We start from the raw sequence: 19,309 nt of genomic DNA, 5'->3' as shown, positions 1-19,309 counted from the left end.
CAGGGTAGGCAGTATTGTCAGGCAGGCGGGTTCACAGTCAAGGCAGGCAAGGGTCAAAACCCGGAGGGCTAGCAAAAAACAGTGTAAAAAGCAAGAGCACGGCGTAACACGCTGGTTGACTTGACAGAACAAGACGAACTGGTACAGACAGACAGAAAACACAGGTATCAATACACAGGGGATAATGGGGAAGATGGGTGACACTTGGAGATGGTGGAGACAAGCACAAGGACAAGTGAAACAGATCAGGATGTGACAGATAGAGGTTGATAGAGGCTGAACCTGCCAAATAAGTAAATCCAGCAAAGCATCATTCAAGTTATTTTATAATTATTGTTCCCTTGAATTATCACGTGCTTCTATTATAAAGTCACTTTCAAAAATAAATTGGCCCATTCGTGTTGCATTTAGATGCTGTTTCCAAGGACCAGCCTTTTTTGTATATATGTTTTTATTTATTCACTGTATGTTTTGTGTTTGTTTCAGTGTTTATAATGTGTTTTAAAACTCTCTTGGTAAAAACTCTATTGTAAACAGTGTGGTCTACAGCTTATCATGAGATACTCTACCTCAGGCGAGCAAAACCTTGAGACTTCCTTAATATTAGATGTCATGCTCCAGCTGTTATTTACAAATAGACACAGACCGCCACCCCTTGTCTTACCAGAGGCAGCTGTTCTATCTTGCCGATGGACCGAAAACCCAGCCAGCTGTATGTTATCCATGTCGTCTTTCAGCCACGACTCAGTGAAACATAAGATATTACCGTTTTTAATGTCCGTTGGTAGGATAGTCTTGATTGGAGCTCATCCTTTAATTGCATGTTGGCTAATTGGACTGATGGTAGAGTGGGATTACTCACTCACCGTCAGATCCTTACATTGCACCCTGACCTATGTCCCCGATATCTCCGTCTCTTCTTCATGCGAATGACAGGGATTTGGGCCTTGTCGAGTGTCTGAAGTACATCCTTTGTGTCCGAATCATTAAAGAAAAATTCTGTAAAATAATCTTAATGACTGACCTGATATCCAGAATTTATTTTCAGTCACAAGAGACAGTGGCAGAAACCTTATGTACAACATAAGCTACAAATAACTTGAAAAAACAGACTAGAACAATTGGTTAGGAGCCCGTAAAACGGCAGCCATCTCCTCCGGCACCATCATTCATATATGTTACTATTCTTGTTTAATTAGAGCCCAAGGAAACTAAGGAACCAGCCAAACCAGAACCTGCAAAAAAAGGTACAGATAGGATGTTTTTTTCTTGTATCAAATGTATAATGGCGTGATGTTGTGTCTTGTCCAATAATTGTTTTAGAAGCTGAAGTTCCCAAAGAAAAAACCAAAGCAGCTACATCAAAGAAAGGTGCAAAGTATTCTTTGTGTACCACAGAACCCTTTTTAAAACTACTGAGCTAAGCCAACCTACAGTATACTGGGCTGGCCTAGTCAATCATAGTTGCTGGAACAGTGCTGGAAAGGACAATGTGAAATAAAATATCAGAACGAGCACAGTACAGTTTGGCTTGGCCCTATAGTCTGAATCAGATAAGACTGTTTTGTTTGATAGAAGGTATACTTCATGAAATATGTTTTTCTGATTTAGATGCTGAAGCAAAAGAAAAGGGCAAACTAGCGCAAGAAAAGAAAGGTAACAAATAATTTTTTAATTGTTCATTTTCCATTTTTTCAAATAATAAGTAGGCAGGCCTATGTGTCGATTTTATGCAATTTATAAAACATTATATCAAGATCTTATTGTAAAGACTGTTGTATGTGGACTTTTTCCAAAGGGAAAGACAAACCAACTCCTGCAAATGAAGGTAACAGAATTGATTGACTTTCCACAACTAAAATGATATTAAAGACAGTACATAATCATAGAGAAAAATGTTTGTCTTGCTATATTCATAGAGAAACACTTTTATGATCTATTTGATTCAGATGTCGCAGTTATTAAAGAAAAGGTGAAATCAGCCCCTGCAAAGAAAGGTAAGAATGTTTTCAAATCTGTGGTTACTATATAATTTGATAGTATAAGGGCTCAAGCAAGACCCAGATGCAGACACGGCAGGCAGCTTGTTCGACTCTGTTATTTATTATAATCCAAGGGGCAGGCAAGAGAATGGTCGTGGACAGGCAAAATATCATAACAAGGTCAGAGTCCAGGAGGTACAGAGTGGCAGGCAGGCTTGAGGTCAGGGCAGGCAGTATGGTCAGGCAGGTGGGTTCAGAGTCAAGGCAGGCAAGGGTCAAAACCGGAGGACTAGCAAAAAACTGTGTAAAAAGCAAGAGCACGGCGTAACATGCTGGTTGACTTGTCCATACAAGACGGACTAGCACAGACATACAGAAAACACAGGTATCAATACACAGGGGATAATGGGGAAGATGGGTGACACTTGGAGATGGTGGAGACAAGCACAAGGACAAGTGAAACAGATCAGGATGTGACAGACAGAGCTTGATAGAGGCTAAATGTGCCAAACAAGTAGATCCTGCAAAGCATCATTCAAGTGTTTTTATAATTATTGTTCCCTTGAATGATCACGAGCTTGTAATATATAGTGAGTTTCATAAAAAAATTGGCCCTTTCGTGTTGCATTTAGATGCTGTTTCCAAAGACCAGCCTTTTTTGTATTTATTTTTTATTTATTCACTGTATGTTTTGTGTTTGTTTCAGTGTTTATAATGTGTTTTAAAACTCTCTTGGTAAAAACTCTATTGTAAACACTGTAGTCTACACCTTATCATGAGATACTCTACCTCAGGCGAGCAAAACCTTGAGACTTCCTTAAAAAATCTCTGGGATATGTGGGACGGTAGCATCCCACCTGGCCAACATCCAGTGAAAATGCAGAGCGCCAAATTCAAATAAATTACTATAAAAATGTAACTTTCATGAAATCACACATTCAATATACCAAATTAAAGCTGCACTTGTTGTGAATCCAGCCAACGTGTCAGATTTCAAAAATGCTTTACAGAGAAAGCAAACAATGCTATTATCTGAGGATAGCACCCCAGCTAACAATCACAGACCATCATATTTCAACCCTCCCGGGGCGACACATAACGCAGAAATAAAGATATAATTCGTGCCTTATCTTTGAAGGGCTTCTTCTGTTGGCACTCCAATATGTCCCATAAACATCACAAATGGTCCTTTTGTTTGATTAATTCCGTCGATATATATCCAAAATTTCAATTTATTTGGCGCGTTTGATCCAGAAAAACACCGGTTCCAACTTGGCCAAAGTGACTACAAAAATCTCAAAATTTACTAGTAAGCTTTGTCCAAACATTTCAAACCTCTTTTGTAATACAACTTTAGGTATTTTTTTACGTAAATAATCGATAAAATTGAAGACGGGATGATCTGTGTTCAATACCAGAGGAAAACAATGTGTAGCATGCTTTCTGGTCACACACCTCTAATAAACAGTACACTTCACTGGAGCCTCATTCTGAACATGGCTACATCTTCATTTCTCAAAGGGAAAACCTCATCCAATTTCTAAAGACTCTTGACATCCAGTGGAAGCGATAGGAACTGCAGGAAGGTCCCTTAGAAATCTGGATTCCCAATGAAATCGCATTGAAAAGAGAGTGACCTATAAAAAGACATTTCTGAATGGTTTGTCCTAGGGGTTTTGCCAGCCAAATAAGTTATGTTATAGTCCCAGACATGATTCAAACAGTTTTAGAAACTTCAGAGTGTTTTCTATCCAAAACTAATAATAAAATACATATATTAGCATCTGGGACTGAGTAGGAGTCAGTTTACTCTGGGCACGCTTTTCATGCAAACGTGAAATGCTGCCCCCTATCCCAGAGAAGTTAATATTAGATGTCATGCACCAGCTGTTATTTACAAATAGACACAGACCGCCACCCCTTGTCTTACCAGAGGCAGCTGTTCTATCTTGTCGATGGACAAAAAACCCAGCCAGCTGTATGTTATCCATGTCGTCTTTCAGCCACGACTCAGTGAAACATAAGATATTACCGTTTTTAATGTACCGTTGGTAGGATAGTCTTGATTGGAGCTCATCGATTGATTGCATGTTGAATAATAGGACTGATGGTAGAGGGGGATTACTCACTCACCGTCAGATCCTTGTAATGCACCCTGACCTATGTCCCCGATATCTTCATCTCTTCTTCATGCGAATGACAGGGATTTGGGCCTTGTCGAGTGTCTGAAGTACATCCTTTGTGTCCGAATCATGAAAGAAAATATCTTTAAAATAATCTTAATGGCTGACCTGATATCCAGAAGCTATTTTCAGTCATAAGAGACAGTGGCAGAAACCTTATGTACAAAAAAAGCTACAAATAACTTGAAAAAACAAACATAATAGAACAATAGGTTAGGAGCCCGTAAAACGGCAGCCATCTCCTCCGGCACCATCATTCATATATGTTACTATTATTGTTTAATTAGAGCTCAAGGAAACTAAGGAACCAGCCAAACAAGAACCTGCAAAAAAAAGTACAGAAACAATGTTTTTTTCTTGTATCAAATGTATAATGGCGTGATGTTGTGTCTTGTCCAATGATTGTTTTAGAAGATGAAGTTCCCAAAGAAAAAACCAAAGCAGCTACATCAAAGAAAGGTGCAAAGTATTCTTTGTGTACACTGAACCCTTTTTAAAACTACTGAGCCAAACCAACCTACAGTATACTGGGCTGGCCTAGTCAATCATAGTTGCTGGAACAGTGCTGGAAAGGACAATGTGAAATAAAATATCAGAACGAGCACAGTACAGTTTGGCTTGGCCCTATAGTCTGAATCAGATAAGACTGTTTTGTTTGATAGAAGGTATACTCATGAAATATGTTTTTCTGATTTAGATGCTGAAGCAAAAGAAAAGGGCAAACTAGCTGCAGAAAAGAAAGGTAACAAATAATTTTTTAATTTTTAATTTTCCATTTATTCAAATAATAAGTAGGCAGGCCTATGTGTCGGTTTTATGCAATTTATCAAACATTCTATCAAGATCTTATTGTAAAGACTGTTGTATGTGGACTTTTTCCAAAGGGAAAGACAAACCAATTCCTGCAAATGAAGGTAACAGAATTTATTGACTTTCCACAACTAAATTGATATTAAAGACAGTACATAAACATCGAGAAAGATGTTTGTCTTGCTATATTCATAGAGAAACACTTTTATGATCTATTTGATTCAGATGTCGCAGTTATTAAAGAAAAGGTGAAATCAGCCACTGCAAAGAAAGGTAAGAATGTTTTCAAATCTGTGGTTACTATGTAATTTGATAGTATAAGGGCTCAAGCAAGACCCAGATGCAGACATGGACGGCAGCTTGTTCGACTCTCTGTTATTTATTATAATCCAAGGGGCAGGCAAGAGAATGGTCGTGGACAGGCAAAATATCATAACAATGTCAGAGTCCAGGAGGTACAGAGTGGCAGGCAGGCTCGAGGTCAGGGCAGGCAGTATGGTCAGGCAGGTGGGTTCAGCGTCAAGGCAGGCAAGGGTCAAAACCGGGAGGACTTGCAAAAAAACAGAGTAAAAAGCAAGAGCACGGCGTAACACGCTGGTTGACTTGACAGAACAAGACGAACTTGCACAGACAGACAGAAAACACAGGTATCAATACACAGGGGATAATGGGGAAGATGGGTGACACTTGGAGATGGTGGAGACAAGCATAAGAACAAGTGAAACAGATCAGGATGTGACAGATAGAGGTTGATAGATGCTGAACGTGCCAAAAAAGTAGATCCTGCAAGGCATCATTCAAGTGTTTTTATAATTATTGTTCCCTTGAATTATCACGAGCTTGTATAATAAAGTGATTTTCATAAAAAAATTGGTCCATTCGTGTTGCATTTAGATGCTGTTTCCAAAGACAAGCCTTTTCGTATTTCTTTTTTATTTATTCACTATATTTTGTGTTTGTTTCAGTGTTTATAATATGCTTTACATTTACATTACATTTAAGTCATTTAGCAGACGCTCTTATCCAGAGCGACTTACAAATTGGTGCATTCACCTTATGACATCCAGTGGAACAGCCACTTTACAACAGTGCATCTAAATCTTTTAAGGGGGGGGGGGGGGGGGGTCAGAATGATTACTTTATCCTATCCTAGGTATTCCTTAAAGAGGTGGGGTTTCAGGTGTCTCCGGAAGGTGGTGATTGACTCCGCTGTCCTGGCGTCGTGAGGGAGTTTGTTCCACCATTGGGGGGCCAGAGCAGCGAACAGTTTTGACTGGGCTGAGCGGGAACTGTACTTCCTCAGTGATAGGGAGGCGAGCAGGCCAGAGGTGGATGAACGCAGTGCCCTTGTTTGGGTGTAGGGCCTGATCAGAGCCTGGAGGTACTGAGGTGCCGTTCCCCTCACAGCTCCGTAGGCAAGCACCATGGTCTTGTAGCGGATGCGAGCTTCAACTGGAAGCCAGTGGAGAGAGCGGAGGAGCGGGGTGACGTGAGAGAACTTGGGAAGGTTGAACACCAGACGGGCTGCGGCGTTCTGGATGAGTTGTAGGGGTTTAATGGCACAGGCAGGGAGCCCAGCCAACAGCGAGTTGCAGTAATCCAGACGGGAGATGACAAGTGCCTGGATTAGGACCTGCGCCGCTTCCTGTGTGAGGCAGGGTCGTACTCTGCGGATGTTGTAGAGCATGAACCTACAGGAACGGGCCACCGCCTTGATGTTAGTTGAGAACAACAGGGTGTTGTCCAGGATCACGCCAAGGTTCTTAGCGCTCTGGGAGGAGGACACAATGGAGTTGTCAACCGTGATGGCGAGATCATGGAACGGGCAGTCCTTCCCCGGGAGGAAGAGCAGCTCCGTCTTGCCGAGGTTCAGCTTGAGGTGGTGATCCGTCATCCACACTGATATGTCTGCCAGACATGCAGAGATGCGATTCGCCACCTGGTCATCAGAAGGGGGAAAGGAGAAGATTAATTGTGTGTCGTCTGCATAGCAATGATAGGAGAGACCATGTGAGGTTATGACAGAGCCAAGTGACTTGGTGTATAGCGAGAATAGGAGAGGGCCTAGAACAGAGCCCTGGGGGACACCAGTGGTGAGAGCGCGTGGTGAGGAGACAGATTCTCGCCACGCCACCTGGTAGGAGCGACCTGTCAGGTAGGACGCAATCCAAGCGTGGGCCGCGCCGGAGATGCCCAACTCGGAGAGGGTGGAGAGGAGGATCTGATGGTTCACAGTGTCGAAGGCAGCCGATAGGTCTAGAAGGATGAGAGCAGAGGAGAGAGAGTTAGCTTTAGCAGTGCGGAGCGCCTCCGTGATACAGAGAAGAGCAGTCTCAGTTGAATGACTAGTCTTGAAACCTGACTGATTTGGATCAAGAAGGTCATTCTGAGAGAGATAGTGGGAGAGCTGGCCAAGGACGGCACGTTCAAGAGTTTTGGAGAGAAAAGAAAGAAGGGATACTGGTCTGTAGTTGTTGACATCGGAGGGATCGAGTGTAGGTTTTTTCAGAAGGGGTGCAACTCTCGCTCTCTTGAAGACGGAAGGGACGTAGCCAGCGGTCAGGGATGAGTTGATGAGCGAGGTGAGGTAAGGGAGAAGGTCTCCGGAAATGGTCTGGAGAAGAGAGGAGGGGATAGGGTCAAGCGGGCAGGTTGTTGGGCGGCCGGCCGTCACAAGACGCGAGATTTCATCTGGAGAGAGAGGGGAGAAAGAGGTCAGAGCACAGGGTAGGGCAGTGTGAGCAGAACCAGCGATGTCGTTTGACTTAGCAAACGAGGATCCGATGTCGTCGACCTTCTTTTCAAAATGGTTGACGAAGTCATCTGCAGAGAGGGAGGAGGGGGGGAGGGGGAGGAGGATTCAGGAGGGAGGAGAAGGTGGCAAAGAGCTTCCTAGGGTTAGAGGCAGATGCTTGGAATTTAGAGTGGTAGAAATTGGCTTTAGCAGCAGAGACAGAAGAGGAGAATGTAGAGAGGAGGGAGTGAAAGGATGCCAGGTCCGCAGGGAGGCGAGTTTTCCTCCATTTCCGCTCGGCTGCCCGGAGCCCTGTTCTGTGAGCTCGCAATGAGTCGTCGAGCCACGGAGTGGGAGGGGAGGACCGAGCCGGCCTGGAGGATAGGGGACATAGAGAGTCAAAGGATGCAGAAAGGGAGGAGAGGAGGGTTGAGGAGGCAGAATCAGGAGATAGGTTGGAGAAGGTTTGAGCAGAGGGGAGAGATGATAGGATGGAAGAGGAGAGAGTAGCGGGGGAGAGAGAGCGAAGGTTGGGACGGCGCGATACCATCCGAGTAGGGGCAGTGTGGGAAGTGTTGGATGAGAGCGAGAGGGAAAAGGATACAAGGTAGTGGTCGGAGACTTGGAGGGGAGTTGCAATGTGGTTAGTGGAAGAACAGCATCTAGTAAAGATGAGGTCAAGCGTATTGCCTGCCTTGTGAGTAGGGGGGGAAGGTGAGAGGGTGAGGTCAAAAGAGGAGAGGAGTGGAAAGAAGGAGGCAGAGAGGAATGAGTCAAAGGTAGACGTGGGGAGGTTAAAGTCGCCCAGAACTGTGAGAGGTGAGCCGTCCTCAGGAAAGGAGCTTATCAAGGCATCAAGCTCATTGATGAACTCTCCGAGGGAACCTGGAGGGCGATAAATGATAAGGATGTTAAGCTTGAAAGGGCTGGTAACTGTGACAGCATGGAATTCAAAGGAGGCGATAGACAGATGGGTAAGGGGAGAAAGAGAGAATGACCACTTGGGAGAGATGAGGATCCCGGTGCCACCACCCCGCTGACCAGCTGCTCTCGGGGTGTGCGAGAACACGTGGGCGGACGAAGAGAGAGCAGTAGGAGTAGCAGTGTTATCTGTGGTGATCCATGTTTCCGTCAGTGCCAAGAAGTCGAGGGACTGGAGGAAGGCATAGGCTGAGATGAACTCTGCCTTGTTGGCCGCAGATCGGCAGTTCCAGAGGCTACCGGAGACCTGGAACTCCACGTGGGTCGTGCGCGCTGGGACCACCAGATTAGGGTGGCCGCGGCCACGCGGTGTGAAGCGTTTGTATGGTCTGTGCAGAGAGGAGAGAACAGGGATAGACAGACACATAGTTGACAGGCTACAGGAGAGGCTACGCTAATGCAAAGGAGATTGGAATGACAAGTGGACTACACGTCTCGAATGTTCAGAAAGTTAAGCTTACGTAGCAAGAATCTTATTGACTAAAATGATTACAATGATACAGTACTGCTGAAGTAGGCTAGTTGGCAGTGGCTGCGTTGTTGACACTACACTAATCAAGTCGTTCCGTTGAGTGTAATAGTTTCTACAGTGCTGCTACAGTGCTGCTATTCGGTGGCTAGCTGGCTAGCTAGCAGTGTTGATTACGTTACGTTGCGTTAAAAGAACGACAATAGCTGGCTAGCTAACCTAGAAAATCGCTCTAGACTACACAATTATCTTTGATACAAAGACGGCTATGTAGCTAGCTATGTAGCTAGCTACGATCAAACAAATCAAACCGTTGTACTGTAATGAAATGAAAATGTGATACTACCTGTGGAGCGAAGCGGAATGCGACCGGGTTGTTGAGTGCGGAAGTTCTATTCGGTAGACGTTGACTAGCTGTTGGCTAGCTAGCAGTGTTTCCTACGTTAAGGACGACAAATAGCTGGCTAGCTAACCTCGGTAAATTAAGATAATCACTCTAAAACTACACACTCTGAACTACCCAATTATCTTGGATACGAAGACAGCAAAGACAACTATGTAGCTAGCTAACACTACACTAATCAAGTCGTTCCGTTGAGTGTAATAGTTTCTACAGTGCTGCTATTCGGTAGACGGTGGACGTTTGCTAGCTGGCTAGCTGCTGGGCAGATAGCAGTGTAGACTGCGTTAGGACGACGAAATACGATAATTACGCAATTATCTTTGATACAAAGACGGCTATGTAGCTAGTTAAGAAGAAGTTGCTAAGATTAGACAAATCAAACCGTTGTACTATAATGAAATGTAATGAAATGTATTGAAAAGTTATACTACTATTCGGTAGACGGTGGACGTTTGCTAGCTGGCTAGCTGGCTAGCTGCTGGGCAGATAGCAGTGTGGACTACGATAGGACGACGAAATACGATAATTACGCAATTATCTTTGATACAAAGACGGCTATGTAGCTAGCTAAGAAGAAATTGCTAAGGTTAGACAAATCAAACCGTTGTACTATAATGAAATGTAATGAAAAGTTGAAAAGTTATACTACCTGCGGAGCGAATGCGACCGCTCGCTCCAAACCGGATGTTGCAAAACATCTCTTGGTAAAAACTCTATTTTAAACAGTGTGGTCTACAGCTTAGCATGAGATACTCTACCTCAGGCGAGCAAAACCATGAGACTTCCTTAATATTAGATGTCATGCACCAGCTGTTATTTACAAATAGACACAGACCGCCACCCCTTGTCTTACCATTTGCGGCTGTTTTATCTTGCCGATAGACCGAAAACCCAGCCAGCTGTGTGTTATCCATGGCGTCTTTAAGCCACGACTCAGTAAAACATAAGATATTACAGTTTTTAATGTCCCGTTGGTAGAATAGTCTTGATTGGAGCTCATCCATTGATTGCATGTTGGCTAATAGGACTGATGGTAGAGGGGGATTACTCACTCACCGTCAGATCCTTACAATGCACCCAGACCTACGGCCCTGATATCTCCATCTCTTCCTGATTTTTTTCTTGTATCAAATGTATAGTGGCGTAATGTTGTGTCTTGTCCAATGATTGTTTTAGAAGCTGAAGTTCCCAAAGAAAAAACCAAAGCAGTTACATCAAAGAAAGGTGCAAAGTATTCTTTGTGTACCACTGAACCCTTTTTAAAACTACTGAGCTAAGCCAACCTACAGTATACTGGGCTGGCCTGGTCAATCATAGTTGCTGGAACAGTGCTGGAAAGGACAATGTGAAATAAAATATCAGAACGAGCACAGTACAGTTTGGCTTGGCCCTATAGTCTGAATCAGGTAAGACTGTTTTGTTTGATAGAAGGTATACTCATGAAATATGTTTTTCTGATTTAGATGCTGAAGCAAAAGAAAAGGGCAAACTAGCGCAAGAAAAGAAAGGTAACAAATAATTTTTTAATTGTTCATTTTCCATTTTTTCAAATAATAAGTAGGCAGGCCTATGTGTCGATTTTATGCAATTTATAAAACATTATATCAAGATCTTATTGTAAAGACTGTTGTATGTGGACTTTTTCCAAAGGGAAAGACAAACCATCTCCTGCAAATGAAGGTAAAATAATTTATTGACTTTCCACAACTAAAATGATATTAAAGACAGTACATAATCATAGAGAAAAAAGTTTGTCTTGCTATATTCATAGAGAAACACATTTATGTTGTATTTGATTCAGATGTCGCAGTTATTAAAGAAAAGGTGAAATCAGCCACTGCAAAGAAAGGTAAGAATGTTTTCAAATCTGTGGTTACTATGTAATTTGATAATATAAGGGCTCAAGTAAGACCCAGATGCAGACACGGGAGGCAGATTGTTCGACTCTCTGATATTTATTATAATCCAAGGGGCAGGCAAGAGAATGGTCGTGGACTGGCAAAAGATCCTAACAAGGTCAGAGTCCAGGAGGTACAGAGTGGCAGGCAGGCTCAAGGTCAGGGCAGGCAGTATGATCAGGCAGGTGGGTTCAGAGACAAGGCAGGCAAGGGTCAAAACCCGGAGGACTAGCAAAAAACAGTGTAAAAAGCAAGAGCACGGCGTAACATGCTGGTTGACTTGTCCATACAAGACGAACTAGCACAGACATACAGAAAACACAGGTATCAATACACAGGGTATAATGGGGAAGATGGGTGACACTTGGAGATGGTGGAGACACGCACAAGGACAGGTGAAACAGATCAGGGTGTGACAGATAGAGCTTGATAGAGGCTGAACGTGCCAAACAAGTAGATCCTGCAAAGCATCATTCAAGTGTTTTTATAATTATTGTTCCCTTGAATTATCACGAGCTTGTATTATAAAGTGAGTTTCATTAAAAAAAATTGGCCCATTCGTGTTGCATTTAGATGCTGTTTCCAAAGACAAGGCTTTTTTGTATATCTTTTTTATTTATTCACTGTATATTTTGTGTTTGTTTCAGTGTTTATAATATGCTTTAAAACTCCCCTGGTAAAAACTCTATTGTAAACAGTGTGGTCTACAGCTTATCATGAGATACTCTACCTCAGGCGAGCAAAACCTTGAGACTTCCTTAATATTAGATGTCATGCACTAGCTGTTATTTACAAATAGACACAGACCGCCACCCCTTGTCTTACCAGAGGCGGCTGTTCTATCTTGCCGATGGACCGAAAACCCAGCCAGCTGTATGTTATCCATGTAGTCTTTCAGCCACGACTCAGTGAAACATAAGATATTACAGTTTTTAATGTCCCGTTGGTAGAATAGTCTTGATTGGAGCTCGTCCATTGATTGCATGTTGGCTAATAGGACTGATGGTAGAGGGGGATTACTCACTCACCGTCAGATCCTTAGAATGCATCCTGACCTATGTCCCCGATATCTCCGTCTCTTCTTCATGCGAATGACAGGGATTTGGGCCTTGTCGAGTGTCTGAAGTACATCCTTTGTGTCCGAATCATTAAAGAAAATATCTTTAAAATAATCCTAATGGCTGAACTGATATCCAGATTTTATTTTCAGTCATAAGAGACAGTGGCAGAAACCGTAAGTACAAAATAAGCTACAAATAACTTGAAAAAACAAACATAATAGAACAACTGGTTAGGAGCCCGTAAAACGGCAGCAATCTCCTCCGGCATCATCATTCATATATGTTACTATTATTGTTTAATTAGAGCCCAAGGAAACTAAGGAACCAGCCAAACCAGAACCTGCAAAAAAAGATACAGATAGGATGTTTTTTTCTTGTATCAAATGTATAATGGCGAAATTCTTGAGAATGATGTTGTGTCTTGTCCCAATGATTGTTTTAGAAGATGAAGTTCCCAAAGAAAAAACCAAAGCAGCTACATCAAAGAAAGGTGCAAAGTATTCTTTGTGTACACAGAACCCTTTTTAAAACTACTGAGCCAAACCAACCTACAGTATACTGGGCTGGCCTAGTCAATCATAGTTGCTGGAACAGTGCTGGAAAGGACAATGTGAAATAAAATATCATAATGAGCACAGTACAGTTTGGTTTGGCCCTATAGTCTGAATCAGGTAAGACTGTTTTGTTTGATAGAAGGTATACTTCATGAAATATGTTTTTCTGATTTAGATGCTGAAGCAAAAGAAAAGGGCAAACTAGCGGCAGAAAAGAAAGGTAACAAATTATTTTTTAATTTTTAATTTTCCATTTATTCAAATAATAAGTAGGCAGGCCTATGTGTCGGTTTTATGCAATTTATCAAACATTCTATCAAGACCTTATTGTAAAGACTGTTGTATGTGGACTTTTTCCAAAGGGAAAGACAAACCAACTCCTGCAAATGAAGGTAACAGAATTTATTGCCTTTCCACAACTAAATTGATAATAAAGACAGTACATAATCATCGAGAAAGATGTTTGTCTTGCTATATTCATAGAGAAACACTTTTATGATCTATTTGATTCAGATGTCGCAGTTGTTAAAGAAAAGGTGAAATCAGCCCCTGCAAAGAAAGGTAAGAATGTTTTCAAATCTGTGGTTACTTTGTAATTTTATAGTAGAAGAGCTCAAGCAAGACCCAGATGCAGACACGGGAGGCAGATTGTTCGACTCTCTGATATTTATTATAATCCAAGGGGCAGGCAAGAGAATGGTCGTGGACTGGCAAAATATCATAACAAGGTCAGAGTCCAGGAGGTACAGAGTGGCAGGCAGGCTCGAGGTCAGGGTAGGCAGTATTGTCAGGCAGGCGGGTTAACAGTCAAGGCAGGCAAGGGTCAAAACCCGGAGGACTAGCAAAAAACAGTGTAAAAAGCAAGAGCACGGCGTAACACGCTGGTTGACTTGACAGAACAAGACGAACTGGCACAGACAGACAGAAAACACAGGTATAAATACACAGGGGATAATGGGGAAGATGGGTGACACTTGGAGATGGTGGAGACAAGCACAAGGACAAGTGAAACAGATCAGGATATGACAGATAGAGGTGGATAGAGGCTGAACCTGCCAAATAAGTAAATCCAGCAAAGCATCATTTAAGTTATTTTATAATTATTGTTCCCTTGAATTATCACGTGCTTCTATTATAAAGTCAGTTTCATAAATAAATTGGCCCATTCGTGTTGCATTTAGATGCTGTTTCCAAGGACCCGTCTTTTTTGTATATATGTTTTTATTTATTCACTGTATGTTTTGTGTTTGTTTCAGTGTTTATAATGTGTTTTAAAACTCTCTTGGTAAAAACTCTATTGTAAACAGTGTGGTCTACAGCTTATCATGAGATACTCTACCTCAGGCGAGCAAAACCTTGAGACTTCCTTAATATTAGATGTCATGCTCCAGCTGTTATTTACAAATAGTCACAGATCGCCACCCCTTGTCTTACCAGAGGCAGCTGTTCTATCTTGCCGATGGACCGAAAACCCAGCCAGCTGTTTGTTATCCATGTCGTCTTTCAGCCACGACTCAGTGAAACATAAGATATTACAGTTTTTAATGTCCGTTGGTAGGATAGTCTTGATTGGAGCTCATCCTTTAATTGCATGTTGGCTAATTGGACTGATGGTAGAGTGGGATTACTCACTCACCGTCAGATCCTTACATTGCACCCTGACCTATGTCCCCGATATCTCCGTCTCTTCTTCATGCGAATGACAGGGATTTGGGCCTTGTCGAGTGTCTGAAGTACATCCTTTGTGTCCGAATCATTAAAGAAAATACCTTTAAAATAATCTTAATGGCTGACCTGATATCCAGATTCTATTTTCAGTCATAAGAAACAGTGGCAGAAACCTTATGTACAAAATAAGCTACAAATAACTTGAAAAAACAAACAGAATAGAACAATTGGTAAGGAGCCCGTAAAACGGCAGCCATCTCCTCCGGCACCATCATTCATATATGTTACTATTATTGTTTAATTAGAGCCCAAGGAAACTAAGGAACCAGCCAAACCAGAACCTGCAAAAAAAGATACAGATAGGATGTTTTTTTCTTGTATCAAACGTATAATGGCGAAATTCTTGAGAATGATGTTGTGTCTTGTCCCAATGATTGTTTTAGAAGATGAAGTTCCCAAAGAAAAAACCAAAGCAGCTACATCAAAGAAAGGTGCAAAGTATTCTTTGTGTACACAGAACCCTTTTTAAAACTACTGAGCCAAACCAACCTACAGTATACTGGGCTGGCCTAGTCAATCATAGTTGCTGGAACAGTGCTGGAAAGGACAATGTGAAATAAAATATCATAATGAGCACAGTACAGTTTGGTTTGGCCCTATAGTCTGAATCAGGTAAGACTGTTTTGTTTGATAGAAGGTATACTTCATGAAATATGTTTTTCTGATTTAGATGCTGAAGCAAAAGAAAAGGGCAAACTAGCGGCAGAAAAGAAAGGTAACAAATTATTTTTTAATTTTTAATTTTCCATTTATTCAAATAATAAGTAGGCAGGCCTATGTGTCGGTTTTATGCAATTTATCAAACATTCTATCAAGACCTTATTGTAAAGACTGTTGTATGTGGACTTTTTCCAAAGGGAAAGACAAACCAACTCCTGCAAATGAAGGTAACAGAATTTATTGCCTTTCCACAACTAAATTGATAATAAAGACAGTACATAATCATCGAGAAAGATGTTTGTCTTGCTATATTCATAGAGAAACACTTTTATGATCTATTTGATTCAGATGTCGCAGTTGTTAAAGAAAAGGTGAAATCAGCCCCTGCAAAGAAAGGTAAGAATGTTTTCAAATCTGTGGTTACTTTGTAATTTTATAGTAGAAGAGCTCAAGCAAGACCCAGATGCAGACACGGGAGGCAGATTGTTCGACTCTCTGATATTTATTATAATCCAAGGGGCAGGCAAGAGAATGGTCGTGGACTGGCAAAATATCATAACAAGGTCAGAGTCCAGGAGGTACAGAGTGGCAGGCAGGCTCGAGGTCAGGGTAGGCAGTATTGTCAGGCAGGCGGGTTAACAGTCAAGGCAGGCAAGGGTCAAAACCCGGAGGACTAGCAAAAAACAGTGTAAAAAGCAAGAGCACGGCGTAACACGCTGGTTGACTTGACAGAACAAGACGAACTGGCACAGACAGACAGAAAACACAGGTATAAATACACAGGGGATAATGGGGAAGATGGGTGACACTTGGAGATGGTGGAGACAAGCACAAGGACAAGTGAAACAGATCAGGATATGACAGATAGAGGTGGATAGAGGCTGAACCTGCCAAATAAGTAAATCCAGCAAAGCATCATTTAAGTTATTTTATAATTATTGTTCCCTTGAATTATCACGTGCTTCTATTATAAAGTCAGTTTCATAAATAAATTGGCCCATTCGTGTTGCATTTAGATGCTGTTTCCAAGGACCCGTCTTTTTTGTATATATGTTTTTATTTATTCACTGTATGTTTTGTGTTTGTTTCAGTGTTTATAATGTGTTTTAAAACTCTCTTGGTAAAAACTCTATTGTAAACAGTGTGGTCTACAGCTTATCATGAGATACTCTACCTCAGGCGAGCAAAACCTTGAGACTTCCTTAATATTAGATGTCATGCTCCAGCTGTTATTTACAAATAGTCACAGATCGCCACCCCTTGTCTTACCAGAGGCAGCTGTTCTATCTTGCCGATGGACCGAAAACCCAGCCAGCTGTTTGTTATCCATGTCGTCTTTCAGCCACGACTCAGTGAAACATAAGATATTACAGTTTTTAATGTCCGTTGGTAGGATAGTCTTGATTGGAGCTCATCCTTTAATTGCATGTTGGCTAATTGGACTGATGGTAGAGTGGGATTACTCACTCACCGTCAGATCCTTACATTGCACCCTGACCTATGTCCCCGATATCTCCGTCTCTTCTTCATGCGAATGACAGGGATTTGGGCCTTGTCGAGTGTCTGAAGTACATCCTTTGTGTCCGAATCATTAAAGAAAATACCTTTAAAATAATCTTAATGGCTGACCTGATATCCAGATTCTATTTTCAGTCATAAGAAACAGTGGCAGAAACCTTATGTACAAAATAAGCTACAAATAACTTGAAAAAACAAACAGAATAGAACAATTGGTAAGGAGCCCGTAAAACGGCAGCCATCTCCTCCGGCACCATCATTCATATATGTTACTATTATTGTTTAACTAGAGCCCAAAGAAACTAAGGAACCAGCCAAACCAGAACCTGCAAAGAAAGGTACAGAAACAATGTTTTTTTCTTGTATCAAATGTATAATGGCGTAATTCTTGAGAATGATGTTGTGTCTTGTCCCAATGATTGTTTTAGAAGATGAAGTTCCCAAAGAAAAAACCAAAGCAGCTACATCAAAGAAAGGTGCAAAGTATTCTTTGTGTACACAGAACCCTTTTTAAAACTACTGAGCTAAGCCAACCTACAGTATACTGGGCTGGCCTAGTCAATCATAGTTGCTGGAACAGTGTTGGAAAGGACGATGTGAAATAAAATATCAGAACGAGCTCAGTACAGTTTGGTTTGGCCCTATAGTCTGAATCAGATAAGACTGTTTTGTTTGATAGAAGGTATACTCATGAAATATGTTTTTCTGATTTAGATGCTGAAGCAAAAGAAAAGGGCAAACTAGCGCCAGAAAAGAAAGGTAACAAATTATTTTTTAATAGTTCATTTTCTATTTATTCAAATAATAAGTAGGCAGGCCTATGTGTCGGTTTTATGCAATTTATCAAATATTCTCTCAAGATCTTATTGTAAAGACTGTTGTATGTGGACTTTTTCCAAAGGGAAAGACAAACCAACTCCTGCAAATGAAGGTAACAGAATTTATTGACTTTCCACAACTAAAATGTTAGTAAAGACAGTACATAATCACAGAGAAAAATGTTTGTCTTGCTATATTCATAGAGAAACACATTTCTGATGTATTTCATTCAGATGACGCAGTTATTAAAGAAAAGGTGAAATCAGCCCCTGCAAAGAAAGGTAAGAATGTTTTCAAATCTGTGGTTAATATTTAATTTGATAGTATAAGGGCTCAAGCAAGACCCAGATGCAGACATGGGAGGCAGATTGTTCGACTCTCTGATATTTATTATAATCCAAGGGGCAGGCAAGAGAATGGTCGTGGACAGGCAAAAGATCATAACAAGGTCAGAGTCCAGGAGGTACAGAGTGGCAGGCAGGCTTGAGGTTAGGGTAGACAGTATTGTCAGGCAGGCGGGTTCAGAGTCAAGCCAGGCAAGGGTCAAAACCGGGGAGGACTAGCAAAAAACAGAGTAAAAAGCAACAGCACGGCGTAACACGCTGGTTGACTTGACAGAACAAGACGAACTGGCACAGACAGACAGAAAACACAGGTATAAATACACAGGGGATAATGGGGAAGATGGGTGACACTTGGAGATGGTGGAGACAAGCACAAGGACAAGTGAAACAGATCAGGATGTGACAGATAGAGGTTGATAGAGGCTGAACGTGCCAAATAAGTAAATCCAGCAAAGCATCATTCAAGTTATTTTATAATTATTGTTCCCTTGAATTATCACGTGCTTGTATTATAAAGTGAGTTTCATAAAATGATGGTCCCATTCGTGTTGCATTTAGATGCTGTTTCCAAAGACCAGCTTTTAGTATATCTTTTTTATTTATTCACTGTATATTTTGTGTTTGTTTCAGTGTTTATAATGTGTTTTAAATTCAATAGAGGCAATACATATAAATAAAAATACAAAATACAAGGTTAAACCAGCCCTTGTAAATGAAGTTAATTATTCTTTTAAAATGTATAGCTTTTCACTTTGACAAGTATAAATTCAGTCAGGATTAAAAAGAAAAAATCACGTTTGAACAGAAAAACACTATTTTTGCTTAGAAGCTGAATTTACCAATAAGAAGACCAAACCAGCTCTTGCAAATAAATAAATAAATTGCCCAATTCTTGAGACTAATTGTCTGTCTTCTCCAATGATTGTTTTAGAAGCTGAAGTTCACAAAGAAAAAGCCAAAGCAGCTTCATCAAAGAAAGGTATGGATAACTTTTTTCTTTCGACTTGAAACAAAAAACACTAGTCTTACTGTAAATAGATGTCTGCCACAGAGTGTACTTTATTTCTCTCTCAACCAATTACTCAGTATGGGTTTGAATCAATTGCATTCTGAAACTTTGCTGTATATATTGTCATTCTTGTTTGATTAGAGTCAAAGGAAACTA

General features: G+C 41.3%; 2 protein-coding genes and 1 long non-coding RNA gene across 4 annotated transcripts in view; all 3 read left to right on the top strand.

Annotated features, from left to right (window-relative positions):
- LOC129834116 (triadin-like) overlaps positions 1 to 14,807 on the top strand; it is a 54,768-nt gene extending 39,961 nt beyond the window's left edge. Inside the window, exons 23-34 of the mRNA XM_055898866.1 lie at positions 1,200 to 1,247; positions 1,612 to 1,656; positions 1,799 to 1,828; positions 1,950 to 1,997; positions 4,453 to 4,500; positions 4,863 to 4,907; positions 5,050 to 5,079; positions 5,201 to 5,248; positions 11,026 to 11,070; positions 13,438 to 13,467; positions 13,589 to 13,636; positions 14,782 to 14,807. Of these exons, the coding sequence (XP_055754841.1) occupies positions 1,200 to 1,247; positions 1,612 to 1,656; positions 1,799 to 1,828; positions 1,950 to 1,997; positions 4,453 to 4,500; positions 4,863 to 4,907; positions 5,050 to 5,079; positions 5,201 to 5,248; positions 11,026 to 11,070; positions 13,438 to 13,467; positions 13,589 to 13,636; positions 14,782 to 14,807 (491 nt within the window). The remainder of the gene's footprint in view (positions 1 to 1,199; positions 1,248 to 1,611; positions 1,657 to 1,798; positions 1,829 to 1,949; positions 1,998 to 4,452; positions 4,501 to 4,862; positions 4,908 to 5,049; positions 5,080 to 5,200; positions 5,249 to 11,025; positions 11,071 to 13,437; positions 13,468 to 13,588; positions 13,637 to 14,781) is intronic.
- A 377-nt stretch (positions 14,808 to 15,184) lies between these two features.
- LOC129834293 (uncharacterized) lies at positions 15,185 to 17,732 on the top strand. Of its 2 annotated transcripts, none has more exons than XR_008756234.1 (6): positions 15,185 to 15,234; positions 15,474 to 15,518; positions 15,661 to 15,690; positions 15,812 to 15,859; positions 17,272 to 17,319; positions 17,696 to 17,732. It is a non-coding gene; the product is annotated as an uncharacterized LOC129834293 (long non-coding RNA). The 2 variants fall into 2 exon arrangements; XR_008756233.1 differs by lacking the exon at positions 17,696 to 17,732 and adding an exon at positions 17,410 to 17,447.
- Positions 17,733 to 19,062: 1,330 nt separating this feature from the next.
- The window catches only part of si:ch211-266g18.10 (neurofilament heavy polypeptide), a 53,354-nt gene continuing 53,107 nt past the window's right edge, over positions 19,063 to 19,309 (top strand). Inside the window, exon 1 of the mRNA XM_055898865.1 lies at positions 19,063 to 19,123. Within this exon, the coding sequence (XP_055754840.1) occupies positions 19,063 to 19,123 (61 nt within the window). The remainder of the gene's footprint in view (positions 19,124 to 19,309) is intronic.

The sequence above is a fragment of the Salvelinus fontinalis genome, chromosome 35, assembly GCF_029448725.1.
Source record: "Salvelinus fontinalis isolate EN_2023a chromosome 35, ASM2944872v1, whole genome shotgun sequence".
NCBI lineage: Eukaryota > Metazoa > Chordata > Actinopteri > Salmoniformes > Salmonidae > Salvelinus > Salvelinus fontinalis.
This window is presented reverse-complemented; position numbering and strand designations above follow the sequence as displayed.